Here is an 11,184-nt window from a genome sequence, read left to right on the forward strand (position 1 = left end):
AGAGTTTATCAAAAATAGACCTTTACCTCAATTGCAACAATGTAAGGATTTCCGCCAGACTAGTTAGCTTAGTTGGTAGTGCGTCTGCCTTGTAAGCGCTAGGCCGCGGGTTCGATTCCCGCCCGGGGCGGTTTAATACTGATGGGATAATTTTCGTTCTCGGAACCGGCTGGCTTTTTCCTATCCTGTCTTCCTTTCTCTCTTCGATTTCGGGACGATAAAAACAATAGCATTTACAGTTGCCTCCTGCTGTCAAACCTCTTACAAAAAAAAAAAAAAAAATAGTAACTATACACACCTAATATATTCTTACTCTCTCTCTGGGAATTTACACGCAGCGGTAATCTTGTTATTCACACATAGGTGCAGTTGGTACAGCATATTTGGTTCGTTATAGATTGTTAAATTTCTATTCACAATCGAACTTTATTCATCTCTACATAGGTACTACCATTTTATCACTAAGGATGTATAGCAAATGAGAATTATTATTTGACCTAGGTATTTACCGTAAATATATTATCAGCAATTTATTTAGGTGCCAATGTGAGATATTCCGCTACATGATAATAAGTACCTAGGTTAGCAATTCTGATAGTCTGCTCGATACTTAATTAGAGTGCAGCCATACACACCAACCATCACGTGTGCAGTTGTTACGCTTCGACTTTGGATCTGGAGGTTGGTGAGAGATCATAATCATACAAAAGTCCATTATCAATATATAATCGGGGAACCGATATTCTGTGAACAGAGCAATTTATAAAGTACCAACCCCACACTTCAAACATTCTTTTTAGGTAGCAACGTTGCGTCACTGTGGCATAACGCTATGTACATACTCTATAACCTACACTAGGCAATAAAGGTCACGCGTACCCCAAGGGTACGCCCGCACAACACGATATAACAGCACAGCTACATAGACAGACAGGACATGACCTGTGTGTCAAAGACACAGGATGTGGAGTACCCCCCCTTACGCACTGATCTTCGGGAACACGCGGATAACTAGAATATTGGCACGGTGGAGGCCTAGTTATAGCTTGGTTGGTAGTGTGCCTGCCCCCTACCTTGCCAATGGAGGATTGCAATTAGGAAAATATTTATCAATAAAAGGTCGATTCCCTACGAAAAGTTGGTGAAAAAAATCGTGAAAAATCCGAATCTGAGGTCAAAACTCCGAAAAAGTAACTTTAAAAGGTCGAAACATTCAATTTTTTAATTGCCCATTCAGTCTACGGTGTCGAGCGCTTCCAAATTGTATATAGAGTTCACTTTCCGAAATCCACACAGTCCACTCGATTGGGCCTTCCGGTCAGTGTTGTTACAGTTCGCTCTATCCAAACCTTTTTGAGTTGCCAGCCCTAGTTAGCTTAGTTGGTAGTGCGTCTGGCTTGTAAGCGCTAGGCCGCGCGGGTTCGATTCCCGCCCGGGGCGGATTTTATCCTGCTGGGATAATGTTCGTTCTCGCAAGCTGGCTTTCTTCCTCCTGTCTTCTTTCTCTCTTCGATTTCGGGGACCATAAGACCAGGGCATTGAAAGTTCCCTTTTTAAAACCCCTTAAAAAAAAAAAAAAAAAAAACCTTTTGAGAGGAAAACAGATTTTCTATAGAAATGGCCAATATCTTCATCACCCCACATCAGCTATCACCGAACACCGATTGTGAATCTGTTAGCGATTTTCTCTCCATATACCGTTCCATGTGTGATCTCTATATATATGTAGGTAGGATCTCTATTACTATTAATACGTGTGATCTCTGTTAATATGTAGGTAGGATCTCTATTACTATTAATAGGTGTGATCTCTGTTAATATGTAGGTAGGATCTCTATTACTATTAATAGGTGTGATCTCTGTTAATATGTAGGTAAGATCTCTATTACTATTAATAGGTGTGATCTCTGTTAATATGTAGGTAGGATCTCTATTACTATTAATAGGTGTGATCTCTGTTAATATGTAGGTAAGATCTCTATTACACAGACAGGATCTCTATGAGAAATTATTAGGTGCGATCTCTATTAGACTGACGACAGAGGAGTGTTAGGCCTAGCTGCAGGCTATGAATCTATTGTTTATAGTGAAAACATGTTGCATTCCTGCCTATAATAACATACCTGGTTACCAATTTGTAATAAGTATACCGTATACCTATCTATTTACTTATACATATATACTAAATACATTGTGTCCTACCAATCAGGTTCTTATTGTTTTCAGCTCCAAGAAGAGGATGCGACATCTCTCTTGTATCTATTGAGTACCTGTCGTCAGGTCTACCTGATAGTGAGTGGCGGGTCTAAATAATAATAAAAAAATGCCGTATGTATTTCAGTATTACTCTAAACACTTATATTTACATTTACACTGACAAGACGCGCGGCGATAGCAACCCCAATATCGGCGCAGCCACACCGGCACGCAACCTGCGAAAAACCCGCGCACCGCGAACAGCCAATAACCGCGCGACCGCCCGCACGGCAACGTATTAACCGCATGGCGCGCCAAGACCGACGATTTGATCGTGAGAAGGTTACACTGCGCATGCGCGGCCTCATCGACCTCATCCGGGACAAGGGACTGAACGATTATCCTGCCGCAGGCGACCTCCCACGCGAGACTACGCGAGAAGCGGTCCATGAAGGCGCAAGATGCACTGTGCACGGCTTGGAAGCAGTGCGGATAGTCGCCGCTAGGGTCGCTAATGTTGACGATGACGCCGCAATGTCCCTGTGCTGCCATCTTGCGGAGAACGAGTTTACTAAGTGTGGCGGTCCAGGTGAGCGAGCGGATCTCGGCGCTGATTTGACAGTCGGATGCGTTGATGTGCGAACCTGGGGTGATGAAAGAAGACCTTAACTGATTAATTACCTACTTCCAAGACCTCATCTCCGTTGTTAATACAGTTCCCTCTATCCTCTATCACTTTACGAGATAGATTTAGCGCACTTTACCCTCGCCTACACACAACACCAACCTGGGGCAGGTCGACGCTGCATCTGATTGACCAGAAATCCCACGCTCTCCAGTTCTTCGATTTTCCTTTCCAGACATCCAACAAGCGTTTGATCGCCTTGATCCGAGCCGCAAATAAGGACACGGGCCGTTACCCGATACGTGTCCTGAAGGTAGCGACAGAAGTCGTTTAGAATGGCCAGGTCACTGGTTGTACCGATCAGCTGCAGGTCGAGACCACGACGGGCTAATTCCTCCGCGTAGGAGACGCTCAGGGTGCCCTCCTCGATCACAACGATGGCCCAGCGGCCGAAATCCCTGAAAATAAATTTGGAATATTATTTAGTATTATTATTTTTTAGAGATTTGTTTTCGCAACGGCTGGCGTTTTCTGATCCTGTCCTCCATCTCTTCGCTTTCGGAACTTCCGTTGGAAAAGATCGTTGGAAGAGTTCCTTCAGAAGAGCCGCCATGCCATTAAAAAATACATATTTCAGCAATTTTACTTTAAACTAGGTAGAAATCTTACCTCAAAATAGGAAAAGCTTTATCTCACCTTAAATTACACCTGGGGAAGAGTTGTGAGAGCCAATAGCACCGCAATCCTCCCAATACAGACAGGGTGAGAGTGAGCAATCGGGAGGTCAAATACCACAAGCCCAGGAGGGCGAGGGGCTGTTCAAATTTGACCAGGGTACATATAAATGGGTGTGCAGCGCGCCCGGGCATGGTGAGAAATTGGACGGGAAATCTAGAGGACTGAAAAAATTTAGAGAAAAGAAATCATCAGTCAAATCAGAAAACACTCGACATTCGGCGGAGCGATAGCAATTTGGGGGTACCTACCTACTTGTTCAGAAGTCAAGTCAATGGATTATGGAAAATTTCTACCAAAAGGAACCGTCGCAAATGAGCAGTGAGGTTAAACGCAAAAAGGAGCTTTCTTTTTCATTGTCGTGGCTTCTGAATAACTATCCAAAATTTGGAGATTGACTCTGATTGACGTGGGGGAAGCAGGTTTAAGGCACCGGAAGCTACGATGAGTGGGAAATGGAGATACCTGCTATCCTTGAGGTCTCAGATTTTGGAGATTCACTTGAAATCCGGTGTTGAAATCACTCTGAATTCAGAGGCCCAAGGAATTTCAACAATCACACGAAATTTTGATGTCGAAGTGGGATAAAATCGCCTTTAGTGGGTCAAAATTTGTGGAGAACTTTTGTGATAGGATGGAGATAACTGGAGGTGTTTTGGAGATCCCTAAATATAACGTGGTTAAACATCAGATGAATGTGTTTGTGTTTAGGTTTCCCGCTAGTTAACTCAAAACCGAGAGCGCAGAGGTATGTTGGCTAAAACTTGCCCTCTCCCTCTGCGTCACTTGAAGCCTGGTCCCCAGTCTAGTTAGCTTGGAGGGTAGAGCAGAGCGTCTACCTTGTAAACACTAGGTTGCGGGTTCAACTCCCGCTTGGGGTGGATTTTTTTTTTTTTTTTCAAGACGTTTGATAGGGGGAACTGTGACTAAGGTCTTATCGTCCCGAAAAAGCAAGACAGGATAGAAGAAATTTAGCCCTTTGGAAGCTAACTAGGGTGGCAAGGAGTTTACCCTGAACGGATCAGGTTCGTTCTCGGAACGGCTGGCTTTCTCCTATTCCCTGTCTTAATTCTTTCTTCCGATTTTGGGACGATAGCTCGTACAACCGCAGCAGTCCACTTCCTCTAATCAAAAACACCAAACGTCTGAATGGCTGATTGCAATGACCACCATACCATGTGTTTTACACCCTGTTCCCTACGCGTTGAGTTTTGCAAACACCAACTCTTCCACGGACAACCGGGCATAAAACTGGCGAAAAGCCGCCAAACAACCATGGCAACAAAAACCGGCCAAAACGTCTGCAATGGCTTGATTGCCAATCTCTAAACTCCATACCAAATTTCAAGTCTCTAGCTCATACCGTTCCCGATATATTGTTAAATTACACCGAAAACCGCCAAAAAGCGTTAAAATGCCGCCAACCGTTGCACCGGTCTTAATCAAAAGTTTCGTGTCGCATCCTTGTCACATTTGACATCTAGATACCAAATTTCAAGTCTCTAGCTCTTACCGTTTTCGAGATATTTTGTTTACAGACAGACAGACAGACACACAGACAGACACACCCACGGACCAATGGCTGAAACTTTGGATTTAGGCTCTAGGGACCTCAAAACGTGTTTTGGCACTAAAAACTGACCATCGAAATTTTGACCCGATTACATTACTTTCCTTCCTATAGGATAAGGAAAGTAAAAACGGCGCACTGTCCGTAGTGGTTAAGTGACTAAAGGGGAAGGGGGGGGGGGAGAGAGGCTTGAAAAAGGGGTTTAAATAAAAAAGTCTGTCCATTATCTTGTTATCTTCCTCCTCTATTCTATCTCTATTTTGGGTCCTGAATGCTGTCGCCATAAAGCGGATATGTCCTTGACCCAGTCGTGTTATAGCACTATCAGTACTATAGGAAAATCTATTCATTTTAGTATTAGAGATGTAGAGATAAAGATAGATACTAGTCCTACTACTAACATTGTGTTTAAATACCTACTATATTACTATATAAATGTGTATCTATATTAAACAAATAATGTGTTGTGTGTAAACCCGTAAACAGTACAAAACATTCATTTTTGATTCATCATCGTGCAAATAGCTACACACTTCATTCATCGGTATTTCAAATGTTTCATTCATCAGTATTTCAAATGTTTCATTCATCAGTATTTCAAATGTTTCATTCATCGGTATTTCAAATGTTTCATTCATCAGTATTTCAAATGTTTCGGCATAAGATCCAGCCTAATTGCCTTGAAAGGCAGTGCGTCTGACTTTGTAAGCTCTAGGTTTTTGGGTTCGATTCCCTCCTGGGGTGAACTTTATCCTAAACAGATAAGGTTCGTTCTCGGAACGGCTGGCTTTCTCCTATCCTGTACTCCTTGTTTCTTTGCTTTAGGGATAGTAATAATAATAATAGTGCTTATTTATATACCTACTGCTCGCATAGGACTGAAAAGTCCCTTTACTCCGGGCATGGTGAGAAAGTGGACTGGAAATTTCGGAGGACTGAGATTAGAGAACTGATATTGGAAAACACTCGAAATTCGGAGGACTGAAATTAGAGAAAAGAAATCAATCAAATGTGAAATTCGATGTGAAATTCTGTACTCACAGTAAAATAATTAAATTTAGAGGACTGATAAAAATTGAAAACCACCGAGGAACGATAGCGATTTGGGGTACTTGTTCTGAAGTCATGTCAATGGATTATGGGAAATTGCTACCAAAAGGAACTGTCACAAATGAGCAGTGACCAGTGTTATTATAGGGTTAGGTTAAACACAAAAAGGAGCTCTCTTTTTCACTGTCCTAAATAGTTACCCAAAATTTGGAGATTGATATGAGAGAAGCAGATTTAAGGAACCTGAAATTATGCTGAATAGGAGATACCTGGTGTCCTGGAGTTTGATAGGCAGTCTCAGATTTTGGAGATTCACTTAAAATCCGGTGTTGAAATCACTCTGAATTTGGAGGCCCAAGGAATTTCAACAATCACACACGAAATTTTGATGTCAAAGTGGGATAAAATCGCCTCTAATGGGTCAAAATTTGTGGAGAACTTTTGTGATAGGATGGAGATAACTGGAGGTGTTTTGGAGATCCCTAAATATAACGTGGTTAAACATCAGATGAATGTGTTTGTGTTTAGGTTTCCCGCTAGTTAACTCAAAACCGAGAGCGCAGAGGTATGTTGGCTAAAACTTGCCCTCTCCCTCTGCGTCACTTGAAGCCTGGTCCCCAGTCTAGTTAGCTTGGAGGGTAGAGCAGAGCGTCTACCTTGTAAACACTAGGTTGCGGGTTCAACTCCCGCTTGGGGTGGATTTTTTTTTTTTTTTTCAAGACGTTTGATAGGGGGAACTGTGACTAAGGTCTTATCGTCCCGAAAAAGCAAGACAGGATAGAAGAAATTCAAGACGTTTGATAGGGGGAACTGTGACTAAGGTCTTATCGTCCCGAAAAAGCAAGACAGGATAGAAGAAATTTAGCCCTTTGGAAGCTAACTAGGGTGGCAAGGAGTTTACCCTGAACGGATCAGGTTCGTTCTCGGAACGGCTGGCTTTCTCCTATCCTGTCTTAATTCTTTCTTCGATTTTGGGACGATACTCGTACAACCGCAGCAGTCACACTTCCCTCTATCAAAAATCAAACTTGAAAAAAATCTGGTGTGAACATCACACGACTTTCCTCATCCTATTGAATGATGCTTATTTTGGGTGTTCTTGTTCTTATAACCAAACCGCCAACCGTTGCACCGATCTTAACCAAAAGTTTCGTGTCGCATCCTTGTCACATTTGACATCTACATACCAAATTTCAAGTCTCTAGCTCTTACCGTTCTCGAGATATTTTGTTTACAGACAGACACACACTTTGACGGACCAATGGCTGAAACTTTGGATTTAGGCTCTAAGGACCTCAAAACGTGTTTTGGCACTAAAAACTGACCATCGAAATTTTGACCCCATTACATTACTTTCCTTCCTATAGGATAAGGAAAGTAAAAATAGGGATTTAGACGTCTATACTAATAATCCGCCACTGGGAGACTACTTAAATCACGAACGCCATATTGCCATGAAGCGCAACGTAACCAGCAACGAATTTGTAATAAATATAAAATTCAGTCTCGTACTTGCTTATAATTCTTACCTGTACAATGTACAAGTACATACTTGTAGGTAGGTACCTACTAAAAAAATTCATCAGCCATATTGAAGATAGTAGAAAATTTCATTTCTCCTACTTTAGAATACTACAAGTAAAAGCTAAGAAGCATTCTTTAGAATACTATAAGTAAATAGGTATGTATAGAAGAAAAATTAGACCGATTGCAATCTTTCTCATGCTCTTATTTAACGAGTAACTGCCTAACATGAGTTAGTGGAGATGTTTGCAACACCAAACTCATTATTCCTTGGTGGAGGTGCTAAAAATTTCGCACGTTTTAATTTCTACTAGTGGAGATGCCTCAACTCCCCACCCAAAATAACATTGTACCATTCGCATCCAATAAATAAATAAAGAATGAATAAAGTTTCTTTGTGTTATTAGCTATGTCACAACTTTGGTGCTCACTGCAGCATTGTAGGATTTTCCCAATATCTCAATAATCCTAAAATCCAATGTTTAATACCTACCATGCTGGCACCGGTCGCTATGCGCATTTATATGTCATAGCTACTCATTTTCCTCACGAGGCTGAGTGGGCCCCGCAACAGCCAGTCACGGAATAATCAATCATTTGCATGATACAAATTTCTTGACTCCGCCGGGAATCGAACCCGGGTCTTCCGCGTGCAAGGCGAGCGCAATGACCACTACGCCATGGGAGCTGACATTCGCATCCAATAGCTACTAGTAGACACACCTAAACACTGTACCTGTAAGAGGTCCAAACCATAACCTAATTCCTACTATGTAGGTAGATAATAGTTTAATAAAATTTATTCCAGCTTCTTTCGACAATGAGTTTACTGACAAGATAATGTTCGTTTTAGGAACAACTGGCTTTCTCATATTCTGTCCACAACTTCTGTGCTAGATTTTGGGAAGTTAAGACCTTAGCACTTTAGAGTTCCCTCCATCAAACCTCTAAGGGGTTCGCGGTTTCTCTTTCGTTGTAAGGGTCATAAATACAAAATCATGAAGTTAAAACTCCCAACTCACTTCTTTCGTTCAAAATTATACATGGGTAATAATATCTGCTTTTCTAATCCGCTCCTTTCTTATTTCCTAACCACGAAATTACTAACAATTCAATCTCCACAACACAAATCCTGCCTCTCTTCCTCTTCCTAAGCCTAATATCCTCTCCCATCCTCCTCGGAAAGAAAAGCTTTCACGTCCTCCTCGCGAAAGCTTTCAAAACCTCATTTCCTTTGAGTAGACAATTTGCTTGAATTTTCCGCGCAAAGGAACTAACTTACAAGAAGAAAAACGCCTGCCAGGGCCGGAGCTACAGGGGGGATCTTTCGGGCCCCATTCACTGAGAAAAAAAAATTGACAGGGTGCCACAAGTTTAGGTTCCCCATAATTTGTCAAAATATACAAGACCTTGTTTAGACTGCAGGGGTAAAGGGACTTTTCAGTCCTATCCCAGCAGGACAAACAAGGTATATTCTATTCTATTCTATTATTGGATTACTTCCCCTGATTTAGGCTGTTGGAATGCTATATTATAGGGTCGAACTTCCCGATATAGAGTTCAATATTAGGGTGCCGGAACCCAGTCACCAGATAAGGCTTTCGACACCCTAGTTTTTTTCTCAGTGTGGTAAGGTTGTATCCGGCCCTGAACGCTTTTGCCTCTTGTTATTACTGGATAATTAGATTCTTCTGTGTTTTACGTAAGGAAAATGCGGAGCTTGTGTAGAAATTAGGACGAACATTAATTTCAGCCCCTCGCCTCGTCCCACCGCGGCACCGTGAGACTATTTTCCCCCGGTTATCAAATAGATAGACAAAAAATTGTACAGAGCAGCTAGACACAAACGAAGCAGCTAGGCATACACAAAAGAAGCCGCTAGACCTACAAGCCGCGTAGAGCAGTCTTTTCCCAGAAGTTTGATAGAGGGAACACTAATAGAGTTAACTGTAACAACGGAGGTCTTATCGCCCCGCCCGGAAGCGAAGAGAGAAGGACGACAGGATATTAGGAGAAAGTCAGCCGTTCCGAGAACGAACCTTAGGTATCTGTTTACGATCTGTTCATGGCGGGAATCAAATCCGTTATCTAACTTTGCGTAATCCACGTTTTCTCCTCTTCCGAATCCCTTTTCCCCTCTTGTGGAAAACAACACGAATTTTAGTTTCTAAAGTTAAACCCAGGTGGCGTGGTTGTATTCAAACCCTTGAAAGTTTTCGCCAACCAAAATGTGGTTTTCTCAAACCAAAAAGGTCGAGTTTGGGAATTGAAAACTGGTCATTAGTTTAACCGTTTGACCGACAACAAAGGGGGGGGGGGGGGAAGACGGGTGGAATTCTTTATTAGTAATAAATTCATGTAAAAAAAAAAAAAAAAAAAAAAAAAAAAAAAGGTTAGGTGGATACATGTCCACATGGATATCCACGTGATGGATAGCTGGATAAATATGTTGGATGGACTTACGGCATGTTACATGTACCTGAATTAAACATCTTTTTAATCTATATTATACGAAAAAATTTACATAGGCTCAGGACTGCAGAAAAGAGTTGCCTTTTGGCTATGTAAATGCATTTAACACCGAAAACTTCCGGCTTTTGAAGTTTTTCCGCCTGTAAAACGATGGTAAAATTATTGGAAAATAATGATACCCGTTAAATTTATTTCCTTCCTACTCGATTTTTCCCGCCCGCCTGCCTCCTGTTTGCATAATTTTCCTCCTGTTCAGGCGGCTTTTCGCCTGCGGACCATTCGATGGACATTCCCACTCTGAGTACTCTCTCCCTCCCTCGACTCGCTGGCGGGATGCGGCGAGCAGGCGCTACAACTACGTTAGACTATCCCACTCGCTGTGCTACGCTCCCCTTTCTGTGCGGGTGTCAGGCCTGAGACAGTCAAAGAATGTCGGTTACTCGAGCTCAAGTTTGTCTAAGACTTGTGCCTCTCCCCTTTATCAGTCTCACCATCCCCTTTATAATATGCTTCCTCCCCTTCTAATTAAATTCTGTGCGGGTGTCAGGCCGGAGGCCACTCAACAATGTCGGTTAGTCGAGCCAAGTTTTATCTAAGACTTTGTGCCCCTCTCCCCTTTCAATCAGTCGCACCATCCCCTTCAATAATATGCTAATTATTCTAGTAAAAACGTCCATCTAGAACAAGTCGGCGCTGGGGGACGAAAACAAAGCGCTAGAGGTCCAACTCTTGCTACAGGATATGTCTGCGTTTTTACTCCTACAGGAGATTTAACCAGGCGTAAACGATACTTAAATTTGTACCGTTAATTGTTTTTGGGTTGTCCTTACGTAACGAACAACTTATACTTTGAGTTCGTAAAGCGAGAGTAATTCGCAGAAGACAGATTAATTGTACTGGAACTGCCAACGTCGTGACGTGTGCGTAAAAGAGTCAGTGTAACCCAGCGTATAAGGGAACAACTTCAAAAAAAATGAAAGATAATGGATGATTGTCATATTCGTTTCGATCA

General features: G+C 42.1%; 1 protein-coding gene across 3 annotated transcripts; it reads right to left on the reverse strand.

Annotated features, from left to right (window-relative positions):
- Positions 1–2,333: 2,333 nt before the first annotated feature.
- LOC103516803 (inactive hydroxysteroid dehydrogenase-like protein 1) lies at positions 2,334–6,751 on the reverse strand. 3 transcript variants are annotated; one of them, XM_026829104.1, is made up of 4 exons: positions 6,447–6,751; positions 3,518–3,705; positions 2,984–3,279; positions 2,334–2,840 (listed from the first exon to the last, which is right to left on the reverse strand). In XM_026829104.1, the coding sequence occupies exons 2-4, from the start codon at positions 3,688–3,690 to the stop codon at positions 2,344–2,346; spliced, it is 966 nt and encodes a 321-aa protein (XP_026684905.1). In that variant the 5' UTR covers positions 3,691–3,705; positions 6,447–6,751; the 3' UTR covers positions 2,334–2,343. The 3 variants fall into 3 exon arrangements, with proteins under 3 accessions (XP_026684905.1, XP_008480011.1, XP_008480012.1); XM_008481789.1 differs by lacking the exon at positions 6,447–6,751 and adding an exon at positions 4,022–4,314 and having other exon boundaries at positions 3,518–3,720; XM_008481790.2 differs by lacking the exon at positions 6,447–6,751 and adding an exon at positions 3,808–3,947 and having other exon boundaries at positions 3,518–3,720.
- Positions 6,752–11,184: the final 4,433 nt, after the last annotated feature.

Source organism: Diaphorina citri, unplaced genomic scaffold (assembly GCF_000475195.1).
Source record: "Diaphorina citri unplaced genomic scaffold, Diaci psyllid genome assembly version 1.1 scaffold1669, whole genome shotgun sequence".
Lineage (NCBI taxonomy): Eukaryota > Metazoa > Arthropoda > Insecta > Hemiptera > Psyllidae > Diaphorina > Diaphorina citri.

What these genes read in the sequence shown, in the direction of transcription:
- LOC103516803 (XM_026829104.1), bottom strand. Translation starts at nt 3,690, where the DNA reads ATGCCCGGGCGCGCTGCACACCCATTTATATGTACCCTGGTCAAATTT. An exon ending in TTCCCCAGGTGTAATTTAAG is followed by an intron (nt 3,280 to 3,517) that starts GTGAGATAAAGC and finishes ATTTATTTTCAG; the next exon opens with GGATTTCGGCCGCTGGGCCA. An exon ending in GCAGCGTCGACCTGCCCCAG is followed by an intron (nt 2,841 to 2,983) that starts GTTGGTGTTGTG and finishes TCATCACCCCAG; the next exon opens with GTTCGCACATCAACGCATCC.